Source organism: Peromyscus leucopus, chromosome 14 (assembly GCF_004664715.2).
Source record: "Peromyscus leucopus breed LL Stock chromosome 14, UCI_PerLeu_2.1, whole genome shotgun sequence".
Taxonomy (NCBI): domain Eukaryota; kingdom Metazoa; phylum Chordata; class Mammalia; order Rodentia; family Cricetidae; genus Peromyscus; species Peromyscus leucopus.
In genome coordinates, this window is record NC_051075.1 from 46,828,034 (window position 1) to 46,843,366 (window position 15,333).

The 15,333-nt window shown below is 47.4% G+C and overlaps 2 protein-coding genes across 5 annotated transcripts in view; both read left to right on the forward strand.

Moving 5' to 3' along the window:
• LOC114697737 (translation initiation factor IF-2-like) overlaps positions 1–12,201 on the forward strand; it is a 32,109-nt gene extending 19,908 nt beyond the window's left edge. The window contains exon 5 of the mRNA XM_028876047.1: positions 11,571–12,201. Within this exon, the coding sequence (XP_028731880.1) occupies positions 11,571–12,201 (631 nt within the window). The remainder of the gene's footprint in view (positions 1–11,570) is intronic.
• The window catches only part of Plekhh1 (pleckstrin homology, MyTH4 and FERM domain containing H1), a 52,197-nt gene continuing 48,690 nt past the window's right edge, over positions 11,827–15,333 (forward strand). For 3 of the 4 annotated variants that reach the window (XM_028876113.2, XM_037210672.1, XM_028876114.2), the window contains exon 1: positions 11,841–11,997. The gene's annotated coding sequence lies outside the window, so the exon portion shown is untranslated. Of the gene's footprint in view, positions 11,998–15,333 lie in introns of all 4 variants that reach the window. The other variant, XR_003735234.2, reaches the window with a different exon arrangement.

The following is a 15,333-nucleotide window of genomic DNA, read 5'->3' on the forward strand; positions in this document are numbered from 1 at the left end:
CTTTCTTTCTTACACTGTGGCTGGCTGGGTGTCTGGGTGTCTGGGTGTCTGGGTGTCTGGGTGGCTGGCCCCTGTTGTACTCCTCCTTGATCCCTCTTGCTCTTCTTTCTTTACTCCCAGATTTCTCCCTCTATATATTTTCTCTGTCTACCAGCCCTGCCCATCCTTTCTCCTGCCTCACTATTGGCCAATTCTTTCTCAGACCATCAGGTGTTTTTCACAGGCACAGTAACACAGCTTCACAGAGTTAAACAAATGCAACATAAACAAAAGTAACACACCTTAAGATAATATTCTACAACGAGGGGCAAGAGGAAAAATTCAAGTTGTCCTTGGCTATATAGCAAGTTTGAGGCCAGCCTTGAGTAAAACCTGGCCTCAAATCAATAAGTAAAATATGATATAAAAGGGAAAAATGTAAAACAAGAATAGAAACACACATCGGAACCACATCACTTCGGTCATCTAAGTGTGGGTTTAACTGAGAAGAGAATTGACTAAAACATGTAGGAATCATGGGGAGAGCTCCATTACACCACACACACACACACACACACACACACACACACACACACACACGTACTTCCACCCCTATTCTGCTGCGGTCCTTTCTGATCCAGCCAATCCAGACGCTGGCCACACTGAGCAGAATCTCCGCCCTGGAGATTAAAAACCAAACTCTAAGATGATCACTTCCCTCCCCTCAGTGCCTCCCTTTGCCAGGATACGGGGAGCTCAGTCAGTCTGAGGAGGGACAAAGGAGTATTGTTAAGGAGAGCATGGCTGTGAGAAGGCTTCTCAACTAAAAGGTTTTATGCTGCTGCCTCAGCCATTCTACACCCCGCCCCCCAGGGGACACTGTGTGCTTGTCCCAACTTTGCCATATCGGTTCAAAGGGAAATTTCAGCCAGACATAGCGATTACAGAAAGGTATCTTGGGACTTGGCAACATTAATAGGCTAAGAATTTCTATCCCAACATCTCATCCAAGCCCAGATCACCAGCTCTACTAGGTCCTGGGATGAGGTAGGATGGGAAAATATTTTTTTGCAGATCTGAGTCCTGAGATTCTTTCCCCAGGAGCTGGTTGAGAGCAGACTGGCCTGAGGCACCAAGATGTGTGGATTGTATCACGGCAAGTAGGGTAATGCCCGGCTCCATGCTTGTCACCCTCCTTGTCTTGGTCCGTGGAGAACTCAGTCACCTTAGGAAAAGCCGCATAATTCTGGGAAGCTGATGATCCCACAGAGTCTATCTTGCCTGGGAAACTAGTTCACCGGCAACATCCCATTAGCTTCAGATGCTAACTGATTAATAAATATGCATTCACTGTCCTCTCTTGCTTAAGACTGTGCTGTTTGGGGGACTAGGTTCTAGAAACTTCTATTCATGTCCATTGATGTCCTTATACGTTTTGCGAAAGATTTAGATCCCACAAGTAACAAAGATTTACACCCTATGCATTCCGCACAAGATGGCTTGTGACTTACCCCAACTCCAAGAGAATGCTTCAATTTCTCTCCTGCTGTGCAGTGAAGAGGCTGTGGTTATTCGTGTTCTATCGCAGGGCTGATCCCACAGCCAGGCCTTATTCTTTCAATACACTTTGTTTGCAGAGTAAACTCTCTAGTTTGAGCTCCGAAGTGACCAGCGTTTACACATCAAGGCACCTCCTGTTCCTCTTTCTGGCTCACATCTTAGGTCAAGGTCAGATAGACTCTTTCCAAAGTACAGGTTTGGGGAAGAAAGCACAGTAAGGTCTTTGGTAGGATGTTTCCCCCTTCTTTATAGGCCTTAGCAGTGACGTCAAATATACAGATCTGTGACTTCCCCCGGGAGACTAGGGGGAGGGCTGGGATTAGGGAGGGGAAAACTCGGGGTTTCCAGTGACTCAGAGATAGAGCGTAATGGGGGTGTGTCTTTTGTAATGGATGTGTGTTTAGAGGCTAGCCTAAAAAGGAAACTGTTACCCGGTGGGGTACCCTCCTGTAACCCCAGCTTTTCGGGGAGTCGGGGCAAAAGATCACCTTTGGTTTGAGGCCGTCCTTGTATGCAGAGTGAGGTCCTATCTCAAAAAAACAAAATTGGTGTAGTGGTGCATGCTTCTAATCCTAGCACTTGGGAGGTGGAGGCAGGGGGATGAGGAGTTCTAGGCCAGAACTGGGGAGACAGCTCAGTGAAGAAGAAAAAAAAAAGCACCAAAAACAAAACACAAAAACACCACCCTGTTGCATATAAGCCTAACCACCTGAGTTTGGGTCCCCATAACTGCCATCTGTAACCCCAGAGGCCCCACCAGAAACAGGAAGTAGAGACAGGAGAGCCTCCAGGAGCTTGACAGCTAGCTACTCCAATGTATGGAGCAGCCAAGAGCTCCTCTCTCAAATCCAAAGCCTGCCTGCCCTCTGACCTACACACATGCTCCACCGCATGCGTGCACCCGAACTCACACATACAAAAGTGCACACTCATGTGTACGACACATACACAAAATCATTTAAAGCAAAACAAAAGGAATTCAAAATCAGCCCTGGAGACATACCCAGCTAGAGTCAGCCTGAGTTACACGAGACTGCCTTGAAATAACCAAACAGAGCAAATGTCTTGTTTAATGGCTCGCGAGGACCACCTCGTGTTCTCTGGGATGTATGAGAGACTGTTAATATTTCATTACATCCTTTATTTTTCACCGTTTCAATCTAAACTCATGTTCTAGAAGCACACTAGACCTTGTGGGCTCCAATCCCTACCCTAACTGCTGGATTGAGCTTGATGACACCCTGGCACTAAGATCAAAGGAAGGAGACCATGAGGGAATCAGGGGGGTGGAGGTGGTGAGGAGTAAGGACAAGTATGGGTGGTTATAAAGGGTGACAAGAGGCAGACAAGGGAGACAGATTCGAGACTTCCTCCTTAGAAGCCACTGGCTGTGTTATTCCCCAGAACCTCTGTACGCTAGGCCTCTGGGCCACACCCAACCAGCACTGGCTTCCTTCTTTTCTCGAGTGCAGAAAGGGGCTGAGAAGAGCATTTCACTGGTGAGACGTGAGATGGGCTCGGATTAGAAAGAAAAGGCCAGCTTAACTCTGCCCCCAGACTTGTGCTGCTGCTTCTTCAGTCCTTGGGCAGTGGCCAGACCACAAGAACACAGTGTATAATAGGAACCCGGTAATGCTGTTGTGGTCATAGTTTAATTGCTTTGAAGAGATAATAGGGGATCCACACAATATTAGAGGCATGTGAGTCCCCTCTGACCTAAAATTGATTCCTAACTCCCCCGGGTCCCTGCTGCCATATTCCTCTCCAGTATCTCATGCAGCTGGAGACAGGACATAAAGGGCTGCCGCTAAACCTGAAGGATGGGGCTGCATTTGCTCTTGGACAGGGAGGCTGTGGCTTTATTGAGTTGGTTGTCAACTTCCCTGAATCTCAGCTTTCTCCCTTACTCATGAGATCAATACTTCTTAAACATTTTAGTAGCTTTTATTAGAAAAATGATTCATGCTTCTTGTAAAATGTTTATATAATATAGAAAAGAACAAAACATAAACTATATATATATATAGTTTATGTTTTGTTGTTGTTTTCCAGATGGGGTTTCTCTGTGTAGCTTTGGCCCTCCTGGAACTCCCAGTGTAGACCAGGCTAGCCTCAAACTCAGAGATTCACCTGCCTCTGCCTCCTGAGTGCTGGGATTAAATGTGTGTGCCATCACCAGTGGGCTTATATTGAATTTCTTTGTCCAAAGAAAAAACATCGTAACATTGTGGGGGGGGGCGGAGTTCGTCTTCCATATATGCTTATAAATCATATTCTATACACTTTTATTTATTTTTAAGTATTTTTATTTAATTCTTTGGGAATTTCATACAGTGCACTTTGGTCATATTCATTCCCCTCCCCAACTCCATTTATTTTACATTTATTTACTTTATTTTTTGTGTATGAATGTTTTGCCTGCATGTTTATCTATGCATCCCATGTATGCCTGATGCCCTAGAAGGTCAGAAAAGGGTGCTGGGTTCCCTGGAATTGGAGTTGCAATGTTTGTAGCCATCGTATGGGTGCTGGGAATTGAACCCAGATCCTCCACAAGAGCAATAAACACTCCAAACTGCTCAGCCATTCTCCTAGGCCTTCTCTTTTTTTTATTCTACATACTTTTAAAGAAGTTGTTTCACATGGCATTAAGTAATGAATATTCCCATATCAATAAATATAATCTTTTACCTAAAATGGTCTTTATTTTCTAGTTGAATCACCATAATTATATTCATTTACTAGGCTACCATTGAAGGTTTGCATCCTTCCCCTTCCCTTTATTTTGCTCTTATGCTGTTATAAATACTAAGGAGATCCCTCTGTCTTCTCTTAATATGATATGGTAGTTTGAATGAGAACAGCTCCCATGGACTCACATGCTTGAATACTTGGTCTCCAGTTGGTGGAACTGATTGGGAAGGATTAGGAGGTGTGGCCCTGTTGGGGAAGGCATGTCACGATGGCGGCAGGCTTTGAGTTTTCAAAAGACTCCTGCCAGTCTCCGTGTATTCTCTGCCTCCTGCTTGCAGTTTCGAGCTGTGAGCTCTCAGCTGTCCCTGCTACCATGCTTTTGCTCTGCCGCCACGGACTCGAACCCTCTGAAACTGTAAACCCAATTAAATGCTTTCGTCTATAAGGTGTCTTGGTTCATGATGTTATATCACAGCAACAGAAAGTATCTAAACACATGATGTATGGGAAATAGTCAATGGATCTGGCTCAAGAAAGGGCACAATAACCACAAAATAACAGGTCAGTAAAAGCGGAGGTTTAAGATAAAGACCCTAGAAAAAAATTGTCGTCTTCCTTTTACAGAATCTCTGGTCTTAGATACATTCCTATACATGTCCATTACCATTTGATGGGCATGCGTAGCAAACACATTCAGATAAACTTATTTTCAGCATTGCAATGGGTTTATTTCAACATTGAAAATGTTGCTTCTCCAATGAATCACAGTTCTCACACGAGTGTCCTTTGTTCTGGAGACCCTAGGTCCACAAAAGTATGCACTCCTATGTCCAGGAAACCTGTTTTCAGGATCAGAACACCCTAGAAGGCACCTGAGCATGCCCCAGTGGAACATGGGGCACTGAGGAGGACTTGAAAGAAGCCCCCGACTTGGGTCACCCCAAGAACAGTGCCATCCTAGGAAGCTGTCTGTTCTGCTCCACCTACAACCTCCTTCTGCAAGTACAGAGGTCTGTCTGCCATCTACCTGATGGCCGGGCTGCCTCAAAAGGGAAGCTGTGGTATTTCTCTTCTGGACTTGAACTAAGAAACTCAGAGCCTAGGCATCTAGACACTCCATGTTCAATTAAAAAAAAAATTTAAAGATTTATTTTCAATTTTGTGTTATGTGTATTTCTTAGGGTTTTCATTGCTGTGAAGAGACACCATGACTACAGCAACTCTTATAAGAAAAACATTTAATTGGGGTGGCTTGCTTACGGTTTCAGAGGTTCAGTCCGTTATCATGGTGGGAGCACGGAGGTGTGGTTCAATCCCCAGATCTGCAGAAAAACAAAGTAGAGATGGGCGGTGGTGGCGCACACCTTTGATCCCAGCCCTCGGGAGGCAGAGGCAGGCGGATCTCTGTGAGTTCGAGGCCAGCCTGGTCTACAGAGTGAGTTCCAGGACAGGTAACCAAAACTACACGGAGTAAACCCTGTCTTGAAAAACCAAAAAAAAAAAAAAAAGGGGGCAGAGGGTTAGGGACATTAGAGAGTTTTTAAAGTCTTCACTTCTGGTTAAGGATGTGGCTTGGTTGGTAAAGTGCCTTCCCGGCATGCACAAAGCCCTGGATTCAATCTCTAGTACCACATAAACCAAGGAAGCACTCAGGAGATGCATACTGGATAATCAAAAGTTCAAAGTCATTTGAGCCCAAATGGGCTACATGAGACTTTTTTTCCAAAATAAATAAATAAATAAATATAAATAAACACCTGCATTTTAAGCAGAGCCTGAAACTCCACTCTCGTCTGTGTTTGAAGGTGATGTAAGCACACCATGGTCAAATCAAAAGGGAACTGATCTGGCCCTTGGCACGTCTCGGAGTCAGAGTGTTGGAGCGCTGGGGCCTCTGGGAGATCAAACAGGCCATGGTGGCCACTAGATGGCACTGGGAGATAGCCTCTCATTTCCCTCTGGTCATGCCCAGAAGAGGGAGGACAGGCTAGATCTGAGGTGATCACCAGGAGCAGCACACAATGTCCAGGAAGGCTTGAGGCTGATGAGTAGAGAATGTGTCGGCTTACGTCGTGACCTGATGAAGGAGATAGCCGCCCTTTTGGCTTCTGACTAAACCAGTGTGGCCAGACCTATCAACCCCTGAGGTAGGCCCCAAGAGTGACTAAAGGCATGTTCCTTGGAATCGTCAGGCAGAGCAGACCTTGAGTCCTGGTTTGGCTGCATATCTGCCTCCTTAGTTCAGCTTACTCATAAAACGAAGATAAAAACAGCTTCAGGCATAGAGAATTGTGAGAACTAAGATCACTCCTTAGAATGTTTTTCCTTGTTTTCCTTCCTGATGTTCTCATTCAAAGGCCTTATAAAACACTTAGCAGAAACCTGGAGGAACATGCAGTAAGTACATGTTTCTAATGAGAAAATCAGAGCGAGTCTCCCTTGTCCTTGGTGCCCTGGAATGGCTGGCTGTGTCCAAGGTATGTTTAGTGACATGGCTTTGATTCCCATCTGGCAATTCTCACACTAGTAAGCAGGGTGTTTTGTGGCCCTCCTGAAGTGTCCATCTCAATTAGGACAGGAGCCATAAAAGCCTTGCATTGGTTTCACAGGTGAACAGAGGCATGGGGACTTGGAGAGGCTAGCCACAGGTCACAACAAGAGTCTGAGCAAGAACTGGTACACGCAGCCCTGTGTGTTGTGTAAGTCCCCACCCCAGATCATAGGGCTCTTCCTGTTGGAGAAAACAGGGGCTCAGGGGGGCAGGTCAGAGAGCACGGTGAGATCCTGCAAGGCCAGCTGCCTGGGACTGGGCTGTGCTCCACACTCTCCTTCTCCTGGCCCAGAGTGGACGTGCAGCGAACGTGACTTGAACACATGAAATCAGAACCCTCGTTCCCCATACCTCTTGCACTGTTATCCCAGGTGAGCTTGTGGAGGCTGACGTGGAGTTGAGTTGGTGAGGTAGGGGGTGAGAGAGAGAAAGATGACTTCTTCAGCCTGTGTCTGTCATCATCTGAACGGATCAGAGGGGTCAGCACCTGGGGAGCATTTTTTAAGTGCCAAGAACTAAGCTAAGTGCTAAGGCAGCAATTTAGATTCTGGAAGTGGGATTCCAGAGATTACATGTTGCCCTCTGGAAGCTCATATGCTCGACGTTGCCATATATTTACCTCTGAAAAGAAGCCAAAGGCCACGGCTAGCTCTGTCATTGACTTGAGTTTTCTTGGCTTCTTTTAGATCCTTAGAGTCTCTCCCCACATGGGCTTCTCTGCAGGAGAACCTGACATCCACTTAGAACTGGTCCCTGCCCAGCTCATCCCTCCCCCAATGGATATGAACAGTCACTGTTTTCATTATTGATGAACACTGATAGAGAAACAAGACCACATAAAATCGTGATGCATGCTCTACAATGATCTAGAACCAGCTAGATTCTCCTGACCCTCATTTTCTGAGCGCTAGCCCACAACTCAGCTTCCTTTCTCCCTTTCTTGTGTTCTCAGTCCACTGGGCTGCCCCTGCCTGGCTCCTTCTTGTCCACAGCTGCGCTCAGCAGATCATTTTGCATTGACATAATGTTGTAATTATATCCGTTCTACCCTGTGTTTCCCTCTGGAGTTGCTATTCTCTGAGGCGATCACAGAAATGTCAGAATATGATGTATGCCTTACTAGTCAATACAGATACCAGACAGGTCCTAAGAAAGAGAATACACAGCATCTTACATACCCCCAGGCCTGCTGATTCAAAAGGTCAGGGTTGGGACCTGGAATCTATGGTTTTAATCAGTGCTCTTGGGATGTGATAATGTGAAGTAGGATTGGGACTCTGTTCACTCATTGGGGTCTTCCTTGACCAGATTCCCTTTCCATCACATTCTTTCTTGTGACCTTTAGGCATCATGCTAGTCCTTTCTGCCTTTATTCCTTCAGGTTTGCTTTTCATTCACTAAATTCACTAACAGTTCCTACACGCTTAAATATGCCAGACTCCAGGAAAGGCCTTTGATCTCCACATTTTAAATACCATTTTAGGAAGTAACTGATTCCTGTTCTACAGAGGAAAAGCCCTGCCTCCCCCATCCTCTGCCTGGCTCCACAGGTCATGTGTAGCTATGTGTAGCTATGTGGCCAGGTCATGTGTAGTTATGTGTAGCTATGTGGCCAGGTCCATCCTGTGGACCCCTCTGGGAATAGCCAAGAGTCCAGGGTCAGCATACAGAGCTCTAAAGTCTATACCCAGAGTTCACTGGGTGACATGTGTCTTCTTAGCAGAATGCTTAGAAAAATAGCAAGTACTTAAGATGTACGTGTTGGTGAAGAGCTGAATGAGTAGATGGGAGAAAAGGGAATATTGGAAGTTAGGATACCTTTTGCTCATCTGCCTTCAACATTTATTCATACTCCCCCCTCAACCCCAGGTCTTCATTCTGACACTTCTCTTCATGCCCAGTCACTGCCCTTCTAACCCACCTTAGGCTGGTGACCTCAAACTTCTCTGGCTCAACCCATAATTCATTCCCCTAGCTGCTCCCAAGGCTCAGCAGTAAATGACCTCTTGAGTTCCCTAAGGGCTGCCATGCTCTATCCCTGGCTATGAGGTGGAGGTCAGATCAGGACTATCCCCACTTCCCCATTCCGAGAAGTCTGGGTTCCTCTCCCCTTTCTCCTCTGCTTGCCCCTCTCTATTCTTCTTCTAAAAGAAGCAGGCAGAAGGAGGGCTACTTTGATTTGCGGAAGTTTTAGTGAAACAAGGGGTATGGTCTTCGCAGCCTGGAACGCTGATCAGAGAAGACAGGCAGTCTCATGAGGGGGTGACTTGTTGATCACTCTGTAATTCTAGAGTTCTGTTTCTCCATCCAGGAGAGACAGGGATTGCAGTGCTGTTCTTTAAGAGCAGTTTGCTTGTCTTGACAATCTTTATACCCTCTCACCCCAGACTCAGTAGAGTGTCTGGTAAACATCTGACCTCCAGAAAATATTGTTCAAAGATTGAATAACAGAAGCTACCATGTATAGGTCACCTGCTAATGTCAGATATCATATTATCTGATTCAATTCTTTCAGATTTTCTTTTCATTTTTATTTATGGCTCTGTGTGTGTGTGTGTGTGTGTGTGTGTGTGTGTGTGTGTGTGTGTGTGTTATGCCATGTGTATGGGTGCCCAAGGAGGTCAGAAAAACATGTTGCATTCCTGGAAGCAGGGGTTACAGGCAGTTGTGAGCCACTAGAGAATGTGGGTGATGGGAATTGAACTCAGATCCTCTGGAAGGAGTGCAAGTGCTCTTAACCTCCGAAGCCATCTCTCCAGCCCCTCAATTAATTCTTTCTAAAGAATTTATTTCTAACAACACTTTACAAAAGAAGAATTAACAGAGAAAATCTAGCAGGGTCACATGGTCACCAAAGTGACAAAGTACGAACTTGAACTGACATCTCTCTTCTTCGCCACAGTGCTGTCCAGGAAACTAAGCCCAGAGTAAGATACTATTACACTGACTGTATGGATTTAGTCAACATTCCCGCCGCAGCCTTGTAGCGTGTGTATAGAGAACACACTCCTTCTCTACCCCAAGAAGTGGGGGTAGCATCTGAAGTGCTCTAATCTCGAACCTGCACTCCAGAGCTTGGTTACATAAGCACTTCAAAGGCCATCAAAACCTATCCCCAAGGCCTTAATGTGCTCGAGAGATACTAGAAATAATCTTTCCTTCGTGAAATAAGTGGTTTTCACAACACGGAATCAGCCAGGAAGATTATCTGGGCGCTGCTGCCCTTGAATGAATCAGAGCAGGCGGACTATCAGCCTGCCTTGAAGTAGGGTAGGTGGCTATTTTGTGCCTGCCTGCCCATGGATACTCGAACATTTAGCTAATTTGGTCTCCGACATTTTAAATATCACCTGTAGGAATGAGTAAAACAACAAGTGGCCTCTGCTCATTATTCCATTGCTGCTAATACCAGAACTCTGCCCTTACCAAGGGGCCAAATTGGTTCAGACTGGATTTCATCCTCATCTTTCAAGAGTGCCATAAGGGATCATTGACACCGAGGTGACACTCTTCCCACCTCTCAGCTCCAGCCTTCAGTGTCGGGTCACTTGTAACAACAATCGAAAGTTTGAATGTTCGTCATTACAAAGATAAGTGCATTAACATATCAGGCTTTATGTCAACAACGATAACGACAAGCGTAAAAAAAGGAAGTTGGATGGGGTGGCCCACGTTTTTCAGTCCCAGTATTCTGGAAGCAAGAGTCCGGCAGACCTCCATGAGTTCAAGGCCAGGCTGGTTTACAGGGTGAGTTCCAGACCAGCCAGGACTACATAGTGTGATCCTGTCTCAAAAGAGAGAGAGAGGACAGGAAAGGGATAGACGGGAGGTGGGGGCAGGGGGAGGGAAGGGAGGGGCAACTGTGGTTGGGATGTAAAATAAACGAAAAAAATTAATTAATAAAAAAAAGAGAATGGGGAGAGGTGAAAAGAAGGGCTGCTTAATAAGTGTTAAAAGTGGACTGTAAATACATATACATGGAAATAGACAAATGCATATGAACATATAAATATGAATGGGTGTGAATGAATATGTGCATATAACACAATGGATACATAAGGACAATAGTTGTATTGGGGTAGGGGTGATCTGCCAGACAAAGGACCCGACAGGAGCAAGATCTGGTTTCCACTGCTAGCCCTCTGTATTTGAAATTCACCTTACACTCATGATTGCTTATTCAAAGCGAATAGATGAGTCTGCCCTTTACAAAACCCGGAGGTCTTGCCTATAAAGCCACTTGTGCCCATCCAGTTTAACTGCGTTCCTCAGCGCCCGAGCTTTCAAAATTGTGCACGAGAATGCCTGAGGAGGGCAATTCCCCGGCTCCCCTCCCACCCATCCCCAGATTCCGATTTAAACCTGGGGTGGGGTCAGGGACTTTTCTTTGTGGGGCCTGGAGTGACTATTTCAGCACCCACTTGGACAATCAGGCTCTGGGGGTGTTTTGTTTCTGTTCAGTCTATGGAATTGACTACCGAACCCAGTCAAAAGAAGTAGTCTTCCAAAGCAGATCCTTCCTAGCTCTTTTGCTAGACTCCTTCATTTGCATCAAGTGTCCCATTCCCTCTGGATGTGTGATTATTACGCTGTGAGTTAAGGTATTGCAACAAGGGCTCCTTGCCTTTCTGACTCCCTGGCCGTCGCCTTTAAAATAAGTTAACACATAGACAAGCCAACAAGTTCTCCTGCGAGCTGTAGTGACACGCTCCCTCCTTCGTCCTCCTCCAAACTACAAACCAGCTCTACAGACTGCGCCCAAGAACCAGGCGGTACTTTCTTACAGGTGGCTAGCCACTCGCTGGGACCTCCTTCCCGGGGCAGGATCCGGTCTTGTGAGCATCCCGCGAGGGTCCCAGCTGTTTTGGGGAGTGGGTGGGTGGCGGCCCGCAGCCCTCGCGGCCGCCCCGGCCGCGCCCCGCGGTGGGAGGCTGCGGCTGCTGAGGTCATTTCCTGTGCCTGGCCGCGAGCTGCCCGCCGAGCGCGGTGCGGACAGAGCGGGCGCGGCGCTGCAGCCGGCGCCGGGGCCGGGCTTTGTGCGGAGCTCCCGGGGACCTTCCTTTGGTCCCACCTCGGGCCGCCACGCCCACCGCGACCCCTGCTGCCGGGGAGCGGAGACCCGGCGGCCTCCGGGGACCCGGCTGGAGCCGCTGCGGGGGCAGAGGCGCGCGTGGTGGCCGGGGTCGCGGCGGGACTCCCGGCAGCTCACTCAGGTGAGCGGCCCCGGGGATCGGGGCGGGCCGGGAGGGCCGGAGGGGGTGTGTGCCGCCCGGAGTGGGCGTTCGGCCCCGGGGCGGACTGGGCTGACTCCTCGCGGCGGGGAGGGCGACTCCGGAGCAGGTGCCTCCCTACCTGGGAGCGGCGGGACAGGCGCAGGCCACCCGGAGCTCCTGGACACCCGCACTGGGAGGCGGTGACGAGCCTCCCCGCGGTAGGTAGGTCCTGCCATTTGGGACCGGCTTGATCCAGTTGCTCCTGGGAAGGGCCCCCGGGACTTACGTGCGGGCTTCCTTCCACCCCGGTGCTCGCCGCTCTCAACCCTTCCGCTCCACTCTCTGCACCTCGTCCTCGGTTGTTTCTGATGTGATTTCTGGGTGTCTCTCCTAGGAGTCTTAGGCACCAGGCTGGACTCCTAGTGACACGTCGGCCAAGCAGAAAAGAGCACAGGTTGGGCGCTGAGCGACATCAGGGGCTTTGTGTCCTAGCAGTCTTAGGAATACGTCTCCCACGGAGGGCTGGCAGAGGCAGCGGAGACCCTCCTGGGGAAATAGAATGTTCCCCCTGTTGCTCCTTCCGCATACTTCCTCCCTGTCAGGATTTTGTCTCCATCAGCTTCTACTGTGAATCCATCTCATAAAACTTCCTGACACTGACAAAGTCTGGGTCCAGGAGAACGTTCGAAAGATCCTTATTTGAATTTCAGCCCCCTACCCCACCCCCCAATGGAATAGCTATCAATTCCTCAGCACCAGACTTTGTAGACTGTCTTCTGTGTCAGATACTGTTTGGTGCAAGGAAGGAGTCGTCACTCAATTCATCCGTCTATTCACCCTTCACTGTAGAGGAGGAAACTAGGACTCAGAAAAACTGTGTCTTGCCCAAGGTTATAGTGAAAGACTGTAAAGGTCACGTACAGACAAGACTCAAATCTAAGCCGTCTAGATTCCAAATGGGATATTGTCCGTTGTCCTCCCCTAGCTGCTTAAGGGAGCTACTCAGAGCTGGGCTGTGATACTGTTCACTCTTTGGTCCCAAACTTAGGAAAATTAACTATTAGCCTAAAATAATGTGCTACCCTTCTGGCTGAAAAAGTCACCAGCAATAGGAGAGAAGTGTGTTTCTCTCATTCCACTCTTCATGGTGTATTTTTTTCTTTTCTTCTTTCTTTTTATTTCTTTATCTCTATTTGTCTCTTCCTCCTCCCCTCTTTTCTTTTCTTTTCCCCCCTCTCTCTTTCTCTCTTTCTTTCCAACTCAGCTTTTCTAGTGCTGATATTACTCATCCCACTATTATTCTCTTTATCTCTACAAGACTGTGCATCTGTATTGAATTCTGTGCTCCTCAGAGGGTGGAGAATGCTTTATGCATGTAGACCTTAGTTAAGAGATGTTAAGATATGCAGAGATTCTCTCCCTCACTGCAGGCTGCTGCTGAGCCACCACCCTGCAGTCTCTGGATGGACCAATAAGCTGTCTAACCCTGTCTTGCCCTCTACTGATAGCTGGTTCCAAACTGATATTGTGGCCTGGCATGATGGCCTATCCCCTATAATCTTAGTACTTGGAACGGTAAGGAAGGGGGATCACTGATTCAAAGCAAGTCTACCATGTAGCAAGTTCCAGGCCAGCTTAGGCTACAGAACTACAGAATAAGACCCTGAGAGAAAAACCAAAAGCTGAAGTCTGATTTGGAGAATAGGCACTTAACTGTTGGCCGAAGTATGAATTAGGAGAGCCTCAGGGGAGAGCACTTTACAATGTACATTACTTAATCCCATGATCCCATTGCTAGGACTATCCTTCAGATATACACTGACACATATAGAATGAGGCACATTCATTGAACATTCATTGTAGTATTGTTTATTTTAGCAAAAGGTTGGAAACAACTCAAATGTCCATCAACAAGGGATTCTTAAATAAGATCATGTAATGGCCTCACGATAGAATGCATTAAGGTTCTTGAAAAGCGTGGGGGTTAGGGAACACGGTAAGGATGTGTGCTGAGAGGAAGAGCTCAGAGTTCTTCCGTTAAGCACCCTGAAGATAGTGTCTCAGACTGTAGAAATGGCTCAGCAGTTAAGAGGGCTTGCTGCTCTTGCAGAGGATTTGAGTTTGGTTCCTAGCATCCACATCCATGGTAACTCCAGCTCCATTCCATCTGACGCCCCCTTCTGGCCTCTGAGGATACCAGCACATACATGAACATACACACACACTATATGTATACCTGCTATGACTGTGTGTGTGTGTGTGTGTGTGTGTGTGTGTGTGTGTGTGTGTGTGTGTAGCATGTATATGAATGCCTGTACTCTGGGTAGCTCTAGAAAAATAATTACTGCCTAAGTACAGGGGGGTGGGTTGGGATGGGGGGTGGGAAGGAGCCTTACTGTGCACTTATATTCTCTTTTTTAATATTGAAAAATAAGACAATGTAATTGTTAAAAATGGCCATGTGGGGATGGCAGAGAGCATGTTCATGGACCACATATCCGCACATGCCCGGGGAACTGCTGCTTTGTCTATTGTTTATAGGCTGCAACATCAGCTGTCGGTTATTGGGCGCTTATATACACAACAGGGGTCAGACTCAGGTAATACTCTTTTAAATTTTCAAGGAAGTTCTGTTCGGTGTCTCTCCCCACCCCACCCCCCTTCCTCCCTTCTTTTCCGCTGTCTCAGGTACAGAACCCAGGCCCTCACACATAAGTACACCCAGCCCTGGAATTGCTGCCCACCCTGCACCCCCACCCCCACCATGGCCTCACCGTCTGAGCCCAGGCTATCCTAGAACTAGTCTCTTCCTGCCTTCAGCTCTCACGCCCTGAGATTACAGGACACCACATCCGGATGAAATTACCTTTGTTTAAGACAAAGTCTCACCCCCCTAGCACAGGCTGTCCTGGAATTTGAGGCTGTTTGTCTGCCTCAGCCTCCTGAGTGCTGGGACTGCAGCTCTGAACTATCCCGCCCAGCCTGAAATTGCTGTTTTGATGGCCAAAAAGTTAAAGGCCGACAGCTTCATAGGTCTCGACTGATATCACTGTTCTTGTTTTTTCAAATATTGCCATCAATTTCAAACTGGAACGGAGGACCAGAGAAGTTAAGCAGATGGATTATTCAGTGTCTGAGCTAGTATTCTGACCCATGTGGTTTGACCTCAGCTTGGGATCTTCAGTGCTATGCTGTTTGTCTTTTTGATACTTAGGTTCTCAAGGGCTAGGGCATGCTCTCCCTTTATCTCCTCGATGCTGTCTGAAGGGTGATGCTCACACCCAGTAGAGGTGGAGTGTTTACACACCCAGTAGAGGTGGAGTGTTTACTGTTGGT